This window comes from Poromitra crassiceps (assembly GCF_964638095.1).
Source record: "Poromitra crassiceps genome assembly, chromosome: 8".
Classification (NCBI taxonomy): domain Eukaryota; kingdom Metazoa; phylum Chordata; class Actinopteri; order Beryciformes; family Melamphaidae; genus Poromitra; species Poromitra crassiceps.
Window position 1 is genome coordinate 25,494,123 of NC_139629.1, and position 20,000 is coordinate 25,514,122.

The 20,000-nt window shown below is 43.1% G+C and overlaps 2 protein-coding genes across 3 annotated transcripts in view; one reads left to right on the forward strand and one right to left on the reverse strand.

Moving 5' to 3' along the window:
* The window catches only part of LOC310780347 (caspase-7-like), a 9,484-nt gene extending 4,062 nt beyond the window's left edge, over nt 1-5,422 (forward strand). The window contains exons 3-4 of one of the 2 annotated variants that reach the window (XM_083640922.1): nt 4,672-4,731; nt 5,220-5,422. In XM_083640922.1, coding sequence (XP_083497048.1) covers nt 4,672-4,731; nt 5,220-5,315 — 156 coding nt within the window. In that variant the 3' untranslated portion in view covers nt 5,316-5,422. The remainder of the gene's footprint in view (nt 1-4,671; nt 4,732-5,219) is intronic. The other variant, XM_083640923.1, reaches the window with a different exon arrangement.
* Nucleotides 5,423-13,196: 7,774 nt separating this feature from the next.
* Nucleotides 13,197-20,000, reverse strand: part of LOC310780592 (hatching enzyme 1.2-like) — a gene marked incomplete at its 5' end in the record, with an annotated part of 29,788 nt that continues 22,984 nt past the window's right edge. Inside the window, 4 exons of the mRNA XM_083641135.1 lie at nt 13,197-13,937; nt 17,355-17,482; nt 18,573-18,654; nt 19,990-20,000. The exon at nt 19,990-20,000 is cut by the window's right edge and continues 168 nt beyond it. Of these exons, the coding sequence (XP_083497261.1) occupies nt 13,783-13,937; nt 17,355-17,482; nt 18,573-18,654; nt 19,990-20,000 (376 nt within the window). The 3' untranslated portion in view covers nt 13,197-13,782. The remainder of the gene's footprint in view (nt 13,938-17,354; nt 17,483-18,572; nt 18,655-19,989) is intronic.

Sequence of the window (20,000 nt, forward strand, 5' to 3'; positions counted from 1 at the left end):
TGGTGAATCCCATGAAGCTCTTCCAGGAGGTGCGTGTCACTTTTGAGGTGCCACTGTCTACTGATACAGTATTAAATAAAGAGGCAGAGAGGCAGCAATACTAAACCCAGTTATTGGTTTATTTGCATTTGGTATTTGATGTTGTATTGTGAGATGTTCCAACCGGCTACCTGTACATATAAAACACTATGTGTACTCTCACATTGGCCAAGTGAGCCATGCACAACATTGCACTGTAAATAATGTCAAAGCTGTAGTAGTGACATCTTGTGTCAACATACAAAAATAAAGATATTATGTAGCCTACAAAAGCAAAGCAAGTTACCCTCAATATTTGTTGTCATATTTCAGTATTTTCCTAGACCAGTGGAAAAAAAACAGCTATCCAAAACAGCTATCCAAACGAGACGACAAATAGTGTGAAGACTTGAAACCTCTTATTTACAGACAATGATAGTAAACCTTGAGCATTTAATAGGGGTGAAATGTCATATTACACATTAGCCATGGTTTGCTCCAGTGTAGATATATATCTGTACAAATCTGGCTAAGCTTTATTATAAAACGGCTCTCTCAAATCAAGCAATCTGATTGGTTCACAGCCATTGTATAAATCCAGTAACCCACTCCAATAACCCATGGCATTGTCACAATGCTGAGGAAGGCTTACGCCGAAACGTTCATTGTCACTGCTGTTGCTGCTTGAAGGTATTAAAACAACCCAAAAGGATTTATTTTGAGTGCTGGTTTTTTGTCCTTCTATAAATTTAATATCAATGCATCACATCTTACCTCTAATAGTCGACGAGACCAACGCAGAGTAGTGTCGCTTAACCCCGAGTGAATCGGCGAGTGTTAGTGTGTCTGTAGCCAGGGCAGATCAGGAAGTGAAATGAAACGGTTTGCAGCAGCCACTTCGGCCATAACCACAAAATAACTTCCAAAAAACCTGTTAGAATTTAACGAGAGATGTTCCCGAGAGTATGCGTGGCGTTCACATTGTTTATGTTATGTTGCTAGGCAGCGCAAACGGCGTAGGAAGGCAGCTGCGTTTCACTTCCTGGTTTCACTTCCGCGTTTCACTTCCGGGTTACCCGGTCCGGTCGCTCTAGAGAGCCCCCTGTTGACGCGAGTTTAGACAGACTATAGACTTAATAATCACCTAAGGGAGCAATCTCAGATACACACGGCTTTGGTCTCGTCGACTATTAGAGGTAAGATGTGATGCATTGATATTAAATTTATACTGTTTAATAACAATCGAAAAAGTTGCTCGTAGCTGCTTTAAGTAAAGACCAAGTGTACTTTTATGCAAGTATACTTATATACTCAAGTATACTTTATGCACCAAGTATACTAATATCAATATACTAGTAGTATACTCCAAGTGTACTTGCCTAATACTTCTTGACACTAAATTGGCACTAAATCGGCCCAATTCAGTATACTAGTAGTATACTAAGTAAGTATACTACTAGTATACTTTAAGTTTAAGGAAAAAGTACAACCATGTGAGATTCGAACTGAGGGCCCCTTCCTTTCAGCACAATGTCCTGTGTCTTATCCACTCGACCATCCATTCAGCTGAGTAATGGAGTGAATGTTGACCATACCACTATATGTGTATCTGTCTCTATTCTAACACTATAGCTCGGATTGGGCTGAAAATTTGCATGGAGGTGGGTTATGATCTGGGGAAGGTCATGAGCAGATTAGAAAGTCCTGGAATCACCTGGAAAGTCCTGGGAAATCCTGGAAACGACCTGGAAAACACCTCATGCCCACAGCCCAGTTCGGATTGGGCTGAAATTTTGCATGGAGGGGGGTAGTGATCTGGGGAAGGTCATGGGCATGTCATCAAGTCCTGGGACCACCTGGGAAAGACCTGGAAAATCCTGGAAAACACCTGGAAAACACCTTACGCCCACACCCCAGGACGGATTGGGCTGAAATTTTGCATGGCGGGGTGTTAGGATCTGGGGAAGGTCATGGGTCCATCACCAAGTCCTTGAACCACCTGGAAAGTCCTGGAAAATCCTGGAAACCACCTGGAAAATACTTCACATCCACACCCCAGGTCAGATTGGGCTGAAATATTGCATGGCAGGGGGTTATGATCCGGAGAAGGTCATGGGCACTTCATCAAGTCCTGGAACCACTTGGAAAGTCCTGGAAAACACCTGACACCCACACCCCAGGTGGCATTGTACTGAATATTTGCATGGCGGTGGGTTGTGATCAGGGGATGGTCATAGGCAGGTTGTGTACTTCTGGAAACCATGTCTGGACACCACCATAATTTCCAGCGAGGCAAAAGTCACAGTTGTATTGCTTTAATTGTGCCTATAAAAGGGAGCATGGGCTCTGTTTGTCTGTTTGTTTCTCTGTTTCAATTGTCCCTCTGATGATTTCATTCATGAATTAATGTCTATGACATCATCACTGATGATGTCACAATCTCTATGACATCATCACATCTATGACATCATCAGTGGTGGTCATCAGTGAGTGATGTCATCAGTGATGTGAAGTTGAGCAATTGTGTGCTGAGTGACTCCATATATTCTGGTAGCCTTAGCAGCCAGTATACATCAAGTCTGCTACTCTCATATATGGAAGAATTGTCAATAAAATCAGCCAAATGTGTATGGTGTGTATACTACCTCAAAGAAACCGATATGTCTGAAAAAGTATTTAATCAGCTATAATCTATCGACTATAAGGGACCACATGGAAATAAGCCTCTGGGATTTATTGTGATATCCTGATTTTTCCATTTTATATGCAGAACTGCTGTAGCGTACTTCAAATAAAACAAATCAACTACAAGCCAAGTATACTTATACTTTCTGTATAAGGCAAGAATACTTATTTATACTTTTCTTGTGTGTATCTCAATCACAAGTTTAAGTACAAGTACAGACAGACAGACAGACAGACAGACAGACAGACAGAGGGGGTTGGTCAGTCAGGGTGAAGGTGATCACAGTTTTCCTATTAGCTTGCACGGCATCTGGTGTCAGACGGTTAAGGGATTAGAATGAGACGGCCTCGGATTGTGACGCAAACACACACACACACACACACACACACACACACACACACACACACACACACATTCACGACTAGACATGCTACTACCAATGCCAATGAGATTTTTTTTACACATTCCATCAGGTGAGGAGGTACTCTGTCATTCTCAGAATTCTGTCTTTACTCTCATAATACTAACACAGTCATTTGGTTAATCTAAGGACTCAAAATCATTTTTCACATTAGCCTTAACCTTTCATAAGTGCATAGAGTTTCATATACAGGGAAAATCCTTGTCTTTGGTTAATCATTTTCTCTAGGTGGCCAGTTTGCACAATTTTTGGAGGCAGTTATGTCATTAAATTCTAATCTTCCCCATTGTTCAGGTCAAAGGGTAGGTTATGCTGTAGATTTCAGTGGTTCTCAAATTGGGGTCTGGGAAACCCCAGGGGGCCTTGATTGGGTTCCAGGAGGTCCCCAGCAAAAAGGGGAATCCTTTATGTTGGCTCTAATTCCATCCTCGTGTCAATTTAGGGGTCCTGGACAGCTTTGTAAACTTTCAAATGTTTGTTTGTTTGTTTATTTATTTAAGAAAAGGGACAATGCACATTAATTAACATGAGCATGTGAGTCCATCATGTAAATGTGCCAGATTTAGCCATACAGGCTAATTTTCATCTGCAGTCCCTGGCAGGTTGATGTTATATGTGAAACATTAACAAACACATGCAATAGTACAGAAGACATAAGTAGACAAAAGCATATAAAAGAAGAAAAGCACAAGCAGATTAATAGCATATAAAAAGAACATGCATGAGCACATATAAAAAGAACATGCAAGATGACATTAGCATATTCTATACAATACATGCCAGAGCAACAGCACATAAACACATAAAAACAGACAAAAGCATATAAGCAACTTTTCTTTGCACTGGGTGATGTCTATGCATTAATTCACTGCTATCACAATAGTTCAGGTGATGCAGCGTGCTAACAAACCTTCTGGCCAGGCAGGGTGTGTTGACGTACAAGTGACGCGTGATGGGGCGGGGCACTATGTGTGCTAGCTTGCATTTTGACTCACTGTCTGACAGCAGAATTGACCAGCTTGAGTCAGATGTCTACAAAGGTATGCTCACACACACACAGACACACACAGACACACACACACACACACACACACACACACACACACACACACACACACACACACACACACACACATGAATACACACATCCAACGCATAAATGCAGGAATGCAACACATACACACAAAGACCACAAGTGCACACACAATAGTGTGCATGCAGCCACGCCCACTGACCCTATTCACACACACACACACACACACACACACACACACACACACATGCATGCACACACACACACACACACACAGACACGCACACACACACGCACACAAAGCCACTGATGGCTGTTAAAGCCCTGCATGGCGTCATTGCCAGGCAGTGGGTGGGTGTGGCCAGGCAGTGGGTGGGTGTGGTCTTCACTGGCTGGTTAAACATTCCAAGGCTTAAATACTGAACAGCCACTGCCATTCAGGACCACATCACTCTGCCCCTCCCTCTTCTCTCTCTCTCCTCTCTCTCCCTCCCTCTCTCACACACATCGCAGTCCGGCTCACTCTCGCTCTACCATCCAATAGCTGAGCTGCTACTTTTCAGTATCAGGAAGGTAACTATCAATAATGTTTGTTTGTTTGTTTGTTTGTTTGTTTGTTTGTTTGTTTGTTTGTTTCTTTTATTTTGGTACTGCCTGGCTCAATCATTCAGTAGATTAAAGTCTTGTTTTTATATCAGGACCGTAGCTATCAGTAATATTGTTTCTGTCTGTAGCTCCCTTTCATTTTGCACTCATTCAGAAGCTATGAAGACTTATTGTCAAATATCAAGAAGGTGGTTAGTGATAATTACTGTGTGTGTGTGTGTGTGTGTGTGTGTGTGTGTGTGTGTGTGTGTGTGTGTGTGTGTGTGTGTGTGTGTGTGTGTGTGTGTGTGTGTGGGTGTGGGTGCGTGTGCGTGTGCGTGTGCGTGTGCGTGTGCGTGTGTGTGTGTGTGTGTGTTTCCCTGTTATAAAAAAGGAGTCCCTCCCTCTCTCTTTGAGCCACTGGAGCCACTTGTGATACTTATTCCAATGTCTCTGTCTCTCCCTGTTCACATCAGTTGACAGCCTCAGCCTCCTCTCCTGCTCCCCTCTCGTCTCAAAGTTCCTCGGTTCGCACTGGAGCCTCTGCAGGACCTCTGAAGACATCTTGCTGAGGTTTTGCTCGGGTCAGCTCAGCTCGGTTGGAACAGGCTGCTTCGGTCGGAGGTCGGAGCTTTTCTGCAGCAGATCTGCTCTAACAGTGAGCCGTCTGGGCTTCAGCGGGCAGCCGGAGAAGATGTCTCTCCATATGTCAGTGATCGTGTGCATCTCCGTGGTCCAGCTGTGTATGGGAGAGCAGCCTGTGCAGGAGGAGATCATCACAACCAGTAAGTACCTATACGCTATATGAAGGAGACATACCAGCACAGGTATGGGGAATGAGGGAGAATGCCTCTGTCATCAAACTATGATGTATGGTGACAGTCGAGATAGGGAATAGAGTATGACGCACTATAGGCTATGTGCTATTCAAGATTCAAGATTCAAGATTTTTATTGTCACTCCATGGTATCACGTGTGAAATTCTTGTGCTGTGGACTCCGTTTACAACATAGTACAAGTATAACAGGGCATATGAGTGCAAAAACAACAAGAGACACAACAAGCAATAAGGCACTATAGTGATAAGACAAGTCAGAGACAGTGGCCTATTCACTGCACATAGGTGCACATGTCGTGTGCATACTTTAGACGTGATTCAACATTTTAAATTCGGCGTATTTGACATACAGGTGCAAATAGCATATTCCTTATTAAACATACAATTAAACTCAGCGTTTTAAATTCGGCGTATTTGACATACAGGTGCAAATAGCATATTTCTTATTAAACATACAATTAAACATTAGACATACGTAATGGTAGCAGCTACAGTACGGTACAGTACGGCTACTACACTATTTGTGTATGTTAAGGAGTCTCGTGGCCTGCGGGAAGAAACTGTTCCTCAAGCGATTTGTGCGTGCTTTTGGGACCCTGTATCTTCTCCCTGAGGGTAACAAATTCACATTTTATTTATGAGAACAGCCTGTACAGTACAACCTAAAAAGTATGAACTCTGATTGAGAATGGAGTCTCAGCATGGGCAAAAAATGTAAGGTCAAATAGAAACAAACAGTAGGCTAATGTTGACAACTCTCCCAAACAGAATACAGTCCAGAAAGTGAGTTCTGAAAAGCCAGAAATCTCAGCATCTATAAGTAATAATAACTGAATCAATGGTATTGATTAACAACGCTATCAACCCCCCTGCAGATATATTCAGTCCTTTTGTGCTATGGGACAGTATCAATCCAACAACAACAACAACAACAACAACAACAACAACAACAACAACAACAACAACAACAACAACAACAACAACAACAACAACAACAGATAGAGATAGATAGATAGATAGATAGATAGATAGATAGATAGATAGATAGATAGATAGATAGATAGATAGATAGATAGATAGATGGATCATTTTTAGACAGTGAGAAGGAACAATTGGAAAGGACTGTTAGTAAGAAGGAAGTTGCTTGCTGTTTCTACATAGTAAACTAGCTTACTATGAAATGCATGTCAGGACAACTTTTTCAACAAAATAGCAAATCATTATTTCACATGATTGAATATGCTCAGCAGTACAGTAGCTAGATGAAAAGAAAAAGAGACATGATAAACAAGGAATCTTAAGCACTTGAAGTGACACAATGGATTCTACACATCAACAGAGAAGTGCAACTCAATATGGATCAAATGTTCTGTGTAAATGTGCTGCAGGACACTGGGCAGCATTATGTGATTTCAAGAGTCGCCTATATGAATATTATGTATATTAGTAACACACAGCATGGCATACAGTAACACACATTTTAGAGGTTTGGTTTGTGTTCTATGAATAGGAAAAGACAACAGTAACAAGACAAGGCCTACTCAGCTGCAGACAGGCTGACGTGCGGCACCCAGAAACAGAGCAGACAGGCTGACGTGCAGCACACAGAAACAGAGCAGACAGGCTGACGTGCGGCACACAGAAACAGAGCAGACAGGCTGACGTGCGGCACACAGAAACAGAGCAGACAGGCTGACGTGCGGCACACAGAAACAGAGCAGACAGGCTGGCGTGCGGCACACAGAAACAGAGCAGACAGGCTGACGTGCGGCACACAGAAACAGAGCAGACAGGCTGACGTGCGGCACACAGAAACAGAGCAGACAGGCTGACGTGCGGCACACAGAAACAGAGCAGACAGGCTGGCGTGCGGCACACAGAAACAGAGCAGACAGGCTGACGTGCGGCACACAGAAACAGAGCAGACAGGCTGACGTGCGGCACACAGAAACAGAGCAGACAGGCTGACGTGCGGCACACAGAAACAGAGCAGACAGGCTGACGTGCGGCACACAGAAACAGAGCAGACAGGCTGACGTGCGGCACACAGAAACAGAGCAGACAGGCTGACGTGCGGCACACAGAAACAGAGCAGACAGGCTGGCGTGCGGCACACAGAAACAGAGCAGACAGGCTGACGTGCGGCACACAGAAACAGAGCAGACAGGCTGACGTGCGGCACACAGAAACAGAGCAGACAGGCTGACGTGCGGCAGACAGAAACAGAGCAGACAGGCTGACGTGCGGCACACAGAAACAGAGCAGAGCGAAAGGACAACAATGAACATATGACAACGGTGACAGCAGCACCGACAGCTGTGCCAGAGTCCCGACTAACAATCTAGAAACCTCCCAAGCAAAACGCTTCCTTTGTTGAGGAGCACAGCCCATTTTGTTCTGCTCTGTGCCTGTATTCTTTTCAAGAAGAGGTGGAGAGGAGAGGAGTAGAGATCCTGGGTGTGTGACTGAGTGTGCACACTATTATTTCCAAATGAAATGATATAAATAATACACCTTTGTTTGTATAGCACTTTACTGGAACAGAGGAGCCATCAAGCCGAGGCCAAATCACAAGTGCACAACGTTTAAATTTAAATGACGGAGATAAAAGAATGAATGAAAATGAAAATGAGGTAACAATCACAGAGGCAACCCAAGGTCAGCTCGTATGTTACCATGGCAACAAATTACCATCTGATCTCACACTTGGGAATGCAAACAAACAGGAAAAGCCTGAGAATGTGTAAAAAAAAAAAAAAAAAAAAAGTCTTTGTGCATTAATAAGCAGAAAAGCTGTCATGTCAACACCTGTGGCAACTGATTGCTGTTTGCATCTTATACATACATATGTACATACATACATACATACATACATACATACATACATACATACATACATACATACATACATTATAATTTATGAAGCAATTAACAAGAATTTGCACAAGTAAATAACTACTTGATAGTGCTTCACATTTAGCTCTCTGAACTTGCATAGGATTTCTAACCAGGGAGTCAGCCTATATTATGTGATGACAGTTAAACGCATATCTAATGTTTAATGTAAAGTTATTAGATATTTTAAAGGCTTTAGCATCAGAAGTCTAAAAGCCTAGCAAACACAGGCTGAAGATGGAATCGTGGTCATTTGTACGACATTATTTTATCTCTACGCACTCAAACCTTTGGACACACCTGATTGAATATTGTATGTTTTTCATTCTCATAAACTCATTTTGATCTAAAGGCTTCTGCTTGACATTTGCCCCTTAGACACATTTAAATAGTGAAGTTGATCCTATGTATGGATTTCTTTCCAAAGCCTTCGTCAAAGGGCAGCTACTTCAAATAATCTAAAATATAAGATTTGTGGTCACTTCATTATTCCATCTGTGTCATTTGATAGTTTTAATGTCTTTGTTATTAGTCTAAAATGTGGAAAATAATCAAAATAAAGAAAAATCTGTGTCCAAACTTTTGACTGGTAGTGTAACATAGCATTTTATCAATCCCCTTTATCAATTTAAACCCTACATGTCGACCACTTTATGTGCTGTATAGTTTTCTTTATTCAGCATTTCTTCATGTTATTTTATTTGTTAAACTTTCTTAAACGCATGCTGGCTGTCTCGCAGGGCGTGGCCACACGCGCACACACACACACACACACACACACACACACACACACACACACACACACAGGGCGTGCCTGTGGGAGAAAATGACAAAGTGTGTTGCCATCGTCGGGCTGTAGCCAGTGAGCTCATGCAGCGGTGTGGTTGGGTAGAGTGAGTCAGAACAGTTGGTTTGGCCAGCGGTCTGAGAGAGTTGTTATTGGTCAGATGATATTTTATTTGGCACAGCAGAGTTTGGGTTGCAGTTTTGTTTGGCAGTGAAAGCTTATCCGACGAGGCCCATTCAATTCCACTAACCAAATTTGCACAAGTGCAGTTGTGCAAATTATATATGCACATTTCAAATGCAAATTTGCACAAGTTGCAATTGTGCAAATTTCAATGGTAGAAGGTTCGCTTAGCGTATCACAGATTCTGGTTGGTTCAGAGATACTTGGCATAGAAAAGGACCTGAAAATGAATACAATGCAATTATAGAAAACACCACCAGTCCAGTCTAGTCCCATGGTAGATTGGCTCTTGGTTGAACATTGGTTTGGATGCAAAATATACTGCACAATTTGGACAAGATTTACAATTAAGGACCCAAATGTCATCAAATAAAAGAGAAATGCATGTAGACAGACTTTGTTCCTATACTCTCAAGTGTACTTCCAGTGATCAGCACCTAGATGTTATGGGCCACCAAACCTCTCTGAACCTCTCACTTTCACTAAAGGTTTCCCCAGCTGTAGATTAGTCCTTCATCTGATGATCAAGGTTTGCTTTGACACACCAGTGGTTCTGCTTGTTGCTTGCTGGGCATCTACCAACTCGGATCCATCGGCACCAAAAGCACACCACCAATGTGGTAGCAATTAGTGGTCGGGATAGAGTCAACTGTTCCGTCTTTCCACTTTGCCATTCTTCTTGGTCCTCATTTGCCCTGTGCACAAAATGAGGAAGCCATTTTATTATTTATTTATTTAACCAGGAAGTCGATGCGGGCGAGGCCAAGCTGCATAGCCTATGCGAGCCCGTGTAGCGGTTGAGGCTGGGCGAGCTCGCTAGCTGCGTCTGCGACTCGAGGGCAAACCAACGAGGTACGATAGACATGAGCGATGAGGAGGAGGAGGGAAAGGAGGATGATGAGGATGAGGAGGAGGAGGGAAAGGAGGATGATGAGGAGGAGGGAAAAGAGGATGATGAGGATGAGGAGGGAAAGGAGGATGATCAGGAGGAGGATGATGAGGACGAGGCACGGAAGGAGCGATGCTAGAAAGGAGTGCGCAATGGAAACTCATATGGCACAAATTGATAGACTCTGCTATCAATCCGCGCTACCACGGTAGCATTTTTTGCTACCGTGCTTTATAGCTAACCTGGGTCTGATGGTAGAGAAGCAGCTGCTTTATAGCCAACCTGGGTCTGATGGTAGATGCCTTTCGTTTGGCAGAGCGGGACAGATGGTTTGGCAGCACAAGGCGAGAGGGTAACTGGGTAACTGTGCGTAACTGGTTGAGAGGGTAACTGGGTAACTGTGCGTAACTGGTTGAGAGGGTAACTGGGTAACTGCAGTGCGTAACTGGTTGAGAGGGTAACTGGGTAACTGGGTGTAACTGGTTGAGAGGGTAACTGGGTAACTGTGCGTAACTGGTTGAGAGGGTAACTGGGTAACTGGGTGTAACTGGTTGAGAGGGTAACTGGGTAACTGTGCGTAACTGGTTGAGAGGGTAACTGGGTAACTGGGTGTAACTGGTTGAGAGGGTAACTGGGTAACTGCAGTGCGTAACTGGTTGAGAGGGTAACTGGGTAACTGGGTGTAACTGGTTGAGAGGGTAACTGGGTAACTGTGCGTAACTGGTTGAGAGGGTAACTGGGTAACTGGGTGTAACTGGTTGAGAGGGTAACTGGGTAACTGTGCGTAACTGGTTGAGAGGGTAACTGGGTAACTGGGTGTAACTGGTTGAGAGGGTAACTGGGTAACTGGGTGTAACTGGTTGAGAGGGTAACTGGGTAACTGGGTGTAACTGGTTGAGAGGGTAACTGGGTAACTGTGTGTAACTGGTTGAGAGGGTAACTGGGTAACTGTGCGTAACTGGGTAACTGGGTAACTGTGCGTAACTGGTTGAGATGGTAACTGGGTAACTGTGCATAACTGGGTAACTGGGTAACTGTGCGTAACTGGTTGAGATGGTAACTGGGTAACTGTGCGTAACTGGTTGAGAGGGTAACTGGGTAACTGTGCGTAACTGGTTGAGAGGGTAACTGGGTAACTGTGCGTAACTGGTTGAGAGGGTAACTGGGTAACTGTGCGTAACTGGTTGAGATGGTAACTGGGTAACTGTGCGTAACTGGTTGAGAGGGTAACTGTGCGTAACTGGTTGAGAGGGTAACTGGGTAACTGTGTGTAACTGGTTGAGAGGGTAACTGGGTAACTGTGCGTAACTGGTTGAGAGGGTAACTGGGTAACTGGGTGTAACTGGTTGAGATGGTAACTGGGTAACTGTGTGTAACTGGTTGAGAGGGTAACTGGGTAACTGTGCGTAACTGGTTGAGAGGGTAACTGGGTAACTGGGTGTAACTGGTTGAGAGGGTAACTGGGTAACTGGGTGTGGATCTAGAGTTTGGTGTTATGATTCACTCGCATGTCCTTGACTGATGTTCAGGTCTGTTCCAGCTAGCTGACACAGCAAAATGGGGCATAAAAACACAAGAAGGATCACGCAAACTATTACAACTGTCTTTGTGTCTGTCTATAACTTTACAATTTGTGTTATTGTTTGAATGCATTTGTATAAAGTACAGTATGTTTTTGATTACATGCCACCTTTCTACATCTCGGTAATACATGTTGTACTGCCAATCTAGCCCTTATGTAATTATGTGGAATTGAAACTATGGTATGTTCTTTGTCTGACCTTCCGGTGTGATGTCCCCACAGAAAATGTCGCTCTGCTGGGCGGCTGGTTTGAGAGCAGTCCAGAGTCAGCTGAGGTTCAGATGGCAGCTCGCCACGCTGTGGACAAGTACAACAGCCACTCCAAGACCAAGAAGCTGTTCAGACTGCTCTCCATCACCTCCGTTCAGACTCAGGTTAGATCCACGTCTCCTCTGGCTGATCCACTGTTCATCTGCTTTGGATTTACCTCTGTCAGTACCATAGCCAGCATATTCCATTAACTCAATTAGAATTTTTAGAAGCTAATATTAAGTTTGGTTATAGACAAAAAACTCTGATACGCTCTGATAAACAATAGCTCTTGGCTTCGCCCGCTGAGGTTTGACTCACTCCGCCAATGAGGTTATTTCTGCCTCCAGAGCAGCTCTGACTCTGAGAAATGTTTGTAGAACTCGAATCTGCTCAAATTGAAAATCAGTGATTTTCTTGAGCCATGTAAAGAAGCTCAAAACTGAATTAGGCCCATGACACCAACACACTCATATCCAACGCTGAGCCTCTGTCTTCTGTCCTGTCGTCTCGTCAGGTGACCAGCATGATTAACCATAAGATCGAGGCCGTCCTGGGAAAAACCAAGTGCCTCAAGGCTGAAAACCACGCCTTGGACAAATGCAGTCTGGGGAAAAAGGTGAATCTCTGCTGCAATCAGAAATTATGCCATTTTCCCCCCTGATTATTAATTCACAAGGATTCATTATTTATGCACATATCTAGGTTACTGATTCCAGGAATCTCTGTCTGTCTGTCTGTCTGTCTGTCTGCATGCGCGTGTGTGTGTGTGTGTGTGTGTGTGTGTGTGTGTGTGTGTGTGTGTGTGTGTGTGTGTGTGTGTGTGTGTGTGTGTCTGTCTGTCTGTCTGTCTGTCTGTCTGTCTGTCTGCATGTGTGTGTGTCTATCTGTCTGTCTGTCTGCATGTATGTGTGTGTGTGTGTGTCTGTCTGTCTGTCTGTCTGTCTGTCTGTCTGTCTGTCTGTCTGTCTGCATGTGTCTGTGTGTGCGAGAATAGAATAGAATAGAATAGAATAGAATAGAATAGAATAGAATAGAACTTTATTGTCCAGCCAAGGAAGGAAACGTGTCATTGGTCTCACTTAATTACATAAAAACAGGAACATCAACAGCCTCATGACATGACATCACATCAGATCACATCACATCAGATCACATCACATCACATAGTGCGTTCATATTGGCACAGCCTGCACTCCTCTATACATTACTGTACTTTATCCACTACATTGATCGCATTAGGAATAAAGGAAGCCTTGTAGATCTTCTTCCCTGCCAGGGGTGCTCTATAGCGCCGCCCTGAGGGGAGCAGCTCAAACTCAGGGTGGAGGGCATGTGTCTCATCATTGATGATTAGGAGGGCAATTAACAAAGGCATACAGCATAACTTAAAACTCGCATAATAGTAGTGGATGGAAACGCGCATAATTTCACATTTTCCTTTGCTGATTGTCTGAAATTTGGGTAAAATTTGTGATCCATTTGGATGGAAACTCAACTAGTGTGACCCAGTGAGTGAGTGAATGAGTGAGTTATTTCCATAGATTGACCCAGTGAGTGACTGAATGAGTGAGTTATTTCCATAGATTGACCCAGTGAGTGACTGAATGAGTGAGTTATTTCCATATTTCCGGATTGCCACAGCTCTCCTCCAAACACTCCCGCTCGGAAATGCCCCCGCCGATCTCCTCAAACAGGCCGTAGCCGGATCTCCTCTGCCGGGTCAGGACCTTACTGGCGGACTCACTGTCCAGGAAGACTGAGGAGCCACCTAGGAGGACAGATACCGTTAGCTACTAGCTAAAGACTTATTTCATCATCTGATGTATCTACTAATTCCAGGAAGATCTGTCTGTCTGTCTGTCTGTCTGTCTGTCTGTCTGTCTGTCTGTCTGTCTGTCTGTCTGTCTGCGTGTCTGTATCTCAAGAAGCGTTGGTCCGATCGATCGACTTCACACTGCCGTTTATTGCACCAAATCCCACACAGCACTTCTTCGGCCAGCAACACACCCGCCAAATGTGAAGTCAGTGGTTATCACGCGATAATAGATGACAACCACATATACAGAGATTTGTGGAAGTAATAGGAATTAATGTGTGTGTGTGTGTGTGTGTGTGTGTGTGTGTGTGTGTGTGTGTGTGTGTGTGTGTGTGTGTGTGTGTGTGTGTGTGTGTGAAGGTGTGTGTTTGTGTTCATGCCAATTGTCTAAAATGCATGCACACACGCGCGTGTTTGTGTGTATGGGTTCGTGTGTACAGTTCTGTTAGCAGCAATTTATGTGAGTCTTCTGTCTGGCCTGTGTGTGTGTGTGTGTGTGTGTGTGTGTGTGTGTGTGTGTGTGTGTGTGTGTGTGTGTGTGTGTGTGTGTGTGTGTGTGTGTGTGTGTGTGTGTGTGTGTGTGTGTGACGTGTGTGTGTGTGTGTGTGTGTGTGTGTGTGTGTGTGTGTGTGTGTGTGTGTGTGTGTGTGTGTGATGCCTCGTGTGGTGACTTGTAATTGAAACTGCAGACGTTATCCTGCTGAGTCGCCATTTAACCACCTACTACTACAGGATGCAGACATTTAACAGCTTCCACATCCAAACATATGGGAGCAAAAGCTTCACACAACATCTTATTGGCCCACCCTGACTGCTTAACCTCTCCAAGTATCCTCTACTGCAGTGGCTCCCAAACTGGGGTACGTATACCCCTAGGGGTACGTGAAGGTACTACAGGGGGTACTTGAGATGGCCTATATCAATATTGAATGGACATTGTGGCAAAATATTTAGAATCCCCACTCGGTTAAAAACTCGACATTCAGATCCAACTTTTCTCTTTTTTGAAGCATCCGTCCTAATCACAACCACTAACGTTAGCCTACTAACCTGCCACTAGAGGTGATCAAGAGTCAACGTGGAGCCTTTAAGATAGATGCCCTTTAAATGAGTATTTTCCTCATTCTGACATCAATGTTTTTGTTGTTTCCCTCTGTGCAGCGGCTGACGTGTCAGTTCACAGTGCGTTTCGACCCCCGCAACAACAAACACGAGGTGGTGAAGTCTTCCTGCACCAAGATCTCCACCGTCGGCCCGCCTACCTCCTCCCCCTGAACAAGTCCCGCCTCCCCCTGAACAAGTCCCGCCTACCTCCCCCCCTGAGCACGCCCCCCTACCTCAACACCCGCCCCCCCCCACCCGAACACGCCCCTCAACCAGCTCACTGAAGGACAACACAATCCTGATATTGCAAACCAGCACTCAACGTTGGAGTTCAGCTCTACAGCTTTGACTATCTCCCTCCCTACACTTTGATATAATGTTCATAAAACACTTAATAATGTTAATAGTGTTTTGTGCATAAAACACTTTGATATAATGTTAATAGTGTTTTGTGAATTAAAACACTTTGATATAATGTTAATAGTGTTTTGTGAATAAAATGCTTTGCAACTGATTTGAAGCGTTGGATCTGTATTTTGCTGGAAGATGAATGACACAACATTGTCTCTGTAAAACTTGTTTGGAGAGGCATTGGGAAAAAAAATGTTCCAGGTTAAGACTGCATGCAGGATGTAATATTGGTTATTGTTACCATAATATGAAGCTTATTTACACTACCAGTCAAAGGTTTGGACCCACCTGATTAAATGCACTGTTTCTCATGCTCTTAAAGCCATTTGGACCTAAAGCCTTCTGCTTAAATGCTTGAAAATTGAATTTCTTCCCATAGCCTTTGCCTTTCCATCACTTACTTTAAATAATATTAAGTATGAGATCGTTTTGATTTTATTTTTAAATTTTGGTCACATCATAATTCCATTTGTGTTATTTCACAGTTTTGATGACTGCTATTATTCTAAAATGTGGAAAATAGTAAAAGGTAAAGAAAAAAATGTGTGCATCCAAACTTTAGACTGTTGTACATCTTGATGGCATTCTCATTCATTGATTTTTGGCTTTACAAAATGGTTGTTTATCGTGAGAAAAAACACACAATAAAGTTTCATTCCAAACGGTTATATATAAGCTCAGAAAAGTTATTTGATGTATTGCTTATTATTTAAAAACAGACGATGACAACAATGATTTTGATAGTAGGAGCCTTTTTAAATATCTGATATTTGGATGTCAGGTATATAATATCTATATCTAAATAGAAATCCCGCACGCTAGGGTGCTTCGTATGCTCTGCGTGCTCGTGCTTCGGGCATGCGCAGTTGTGGGCCGCGTCGTGCAGGAAACCCTTCGCCTTATTATAGTGTAGTAAGATTTTGGAATCAACTCATCAATGTTGATTCAAGTGTTGTAAGCAAGAGGTAAAGAGCACATTGATTCTTAAATCAAACTGGAATTGGTTTTGGTTTTCATGAATAAATCTCTGAATGCACTCATTGCATCGCATGGAGGTTTTGCGAAAATATCTGAAAAGAAAGAATGGTCTGGAATCAGACCCAGGTTCTATTTCCCCTCATTCAACATCATATATTTGTATTCTGAAAGCAAGAATGAATGAGATCCAATGGAAGGCACGAAGAAGTCTGTCACGACAAACAATCTCTCCAGCATGTCATAATACCATTCTTCCTCCAAACATGTCAATCAGAAACAAATATGGATACACTTTGCTCCAATCTCTAAAGTCAGTGGCTTTTCACACAATTCCTTTCATATAGATGAAAAGAAAAGATACATTGAGAGAAAAAAGTCCCCATGAAATGAAATCCTAATAATGTTACTAGCATATCTTTAAGTAAGTATCTTTCATGGTGACATCATTCTGAACCAGGAGGGGTAATAAATAAAAATCAGTTTTTCGGACAATCCCACCCCTCCACACCCCTTGCATCAAATAAAACTGTGTTTCTCTCCCTGACTCATATTCCACACTTTTAGACATGTGAATGATCCCTCCCTGCAGGATGTCCCGCCCCAACGTCCTGTTGGGGCGGGACATGGGACATGTCCCATTGGACATGGGGCATTCAAGTACAGTACGTAAAGGTGCCATTGCATGGGATGTTCAAATATCATGCACTCGTAATATTGTGAGTTTGAATCTTTGATGTGTGTAAACTACCTCTCAATCTCTCTCAATCTAATCATTTCCTCTATTTATTATGCAGAAATGTCTTTCAAATGAACCAAATAATAAACCGAAGTAGGACGAGACAGCGGCTGTGAATGAATGTGCCTACTTCTACTCACTGCATTGATATAGAATGTTGATCCTGGAGATGTCGATATCGGACATTTCTTCCCTCTGTCCGATCTGCACAGAGGAATCTGGAATGGGAGTGATGGTATCTTCTCCATACGATGATGTGAAGGCAGTCCTGAAGTCAAAAATAAACACACAAGAAAACAGACAATAAATGAATACACCAATGAAGAAACTGTCACTGCTTACGGTTGTAGGAGGGTGAAACCTTGTCTCCCAAAGTGTCAAAGAAATGTTTGGGTTTTTCCGTAACAGCTGTACATTTTTGACGTCTCCAGTACGTTGCATTTTCAGTCATAAAAACTATCATGCGAATCGTGACCAAGCTGTTCAGTGGGCGGGAGTACTTGCCTTGACAGACAACTCCTTCAGCCTATCGGCGGCGTCAAATCCAATCCAAGTCAAATCCATTCCAAATCCACACAGAAGAACGACAAAAACGTCTTTTCCGCTGAGAAACTCCGCTGGTGCATAGTCTTGTTCTTGTTTAATTGTTATTATGGCTGTGTTTACTCTACTAACGGTAAAATTACCGCTCATTGCTTCGGGAGACGCCATTACTGTTTTGCCAGTGGTGTCCCTGATTGGTCCGGTTACATGATCAACTACGACGCAGTCCCTGATTGGTCCGGTTACATGATCAACTACGACGCAGTCCCTGATTGGCTAGTTACACTATAATTTCTGGAAATGGTCGTGGGTGGCTGGAAGTCCAGACTAATCCGTGGAGAGAAACAGAATGTGAGGTCATGTGATCAGGATGGTTTTGGTAAAATGGTAAATGGTAAACGGCCTGCATTTATATAGCGCTTTTATCCAAAGCGCTTTACAGTCAGTAGGTACATTCACCCATTCACACACCGATGACGGCAGGTTACCACGCAGGGTGCTGGCACACCATCAGGAGCAATTTAGGGTTCAGTGTCTTGCCCAAGGACACTTCGACATGCAGCCTGGAGGAGCCGGGAATCGAACCACTGACCTCTTTTATCCAAGGTGATTAGTGACAACCCGCTCTACCTCCTGAGCTACAGGCGCCCCTGGTCTTCTTACCAGGCTACATTTTCAGTATTTGGCTTGATTTCAGGGTCATAAAACAATTGGATATCACTTTCGCAGGACACTGACAATATGAAAAATGAATACTGCTCAATGAAGATCATTGTTAAATATCAGTGCTGTTATATCATATTAAGATGGGTTACCTTCCGTAGTGCATGATGGAGGTGTAGTCATACGGAGTGTCCAGGTTGTTTGTGTTCGCTTTGTTGAACTGCGGGTGTGTTGCTGGAAGAATAAAACATTATATAAGATATTTATATAAGATCCTTGAAGTAAAATAAATGAAAGCAGTGACCGCACGGAACAAAGAATAGCATGCAGCTTGGTAACCTTTCTGTTTAACATCTGGAACATTGGGAAACCACAGGGCTTACATTCACAACTGTACCCCACTAAGAGTAGACATGGCTATACTACAAGACAGGCAGTAGATGCTCAATTCACTCTACCTCTACCAAAAACCACTGCTCTGGAAAGAACGGTAATGTATAGAGCAGTTGCGTATTGGAATAATCTACCTAGTAATATAACGGTGGCAAGTAACACATTTTTGTTTAAAAAAAAGTTAGAACATGCAGTGATGAATAATGTGATAACTTTAGGTCAGTGGTTCCCAACCTTAGGGTTGCGACCCTAAGTGGGGTCGCCTGGAATTTCTTTTTTTCCCCCCTTTTTATTACACCACACAAATTTAATACTACCGAAGATGATTAGGGTGACTTGTGATTATTTTCTTTTTTTTTAGTTCTGAGTTTAAAGTGCTAATCTCTAAGATTTCAGTTTTGTTCTCTTGGGTGAGTGAGTGAGTGAGTGAGTGAGTGAGTGAGTGAGTGAGTGAAATATGAATGAATCAATGCACAACAGAGGATTATTGTGATGGCGATCTATGGTGATGAGTGGTAATTGCAGGTGAGATCCAAACAGTTGCATTATGTGACATTACTAATGTCACATAATATGACTATATCCTGCAAAGGCTTCCATCAATGGACCATAGCCTCAATCAACATTGTGAGTGACTTATTTTTTATTTAGATGAAAATCTTTGAGATTATAATTTTAAATCAGGATTCTGAGACACTGATGATATTTTCGATGGTGTACCGGAATTTGAATGTCTTGGGTCCCTAGATTTCTGTGATGTCAAAGGAGGGGCACAAGCCAAAAAAGGTTGGGAACCCCTGCTTTAGGTCATTCATTATTGTACACATATGTTGAATTGTATTGGATTGTACTGCATTGTGCTATGTTATATTATATAACACTACACTGTTCTAATTCATAAACTTCTGAAATGTATGATATGTAATAGAGTGAGCCGATTCACTCTCTTTTTGTCTTTGTTGTTATAATTATCAGCAATGTTACTGTATTATGTTTTTATGTTATGTGTTTTGGACCCCAGGAAGAGTAGTCTCACCTTGGTGCAGACTAATGGGGATCCACAATAAAGAATAAACAATAAACGCCTCAACAGAGAAACTCACTCCACTGAAAACCCACGGAAGCTACAGTACCCACAGTGTCCAGCTGGTGCACTGGTGCCCAGGTAGCGCTCACCTTTGGGGACG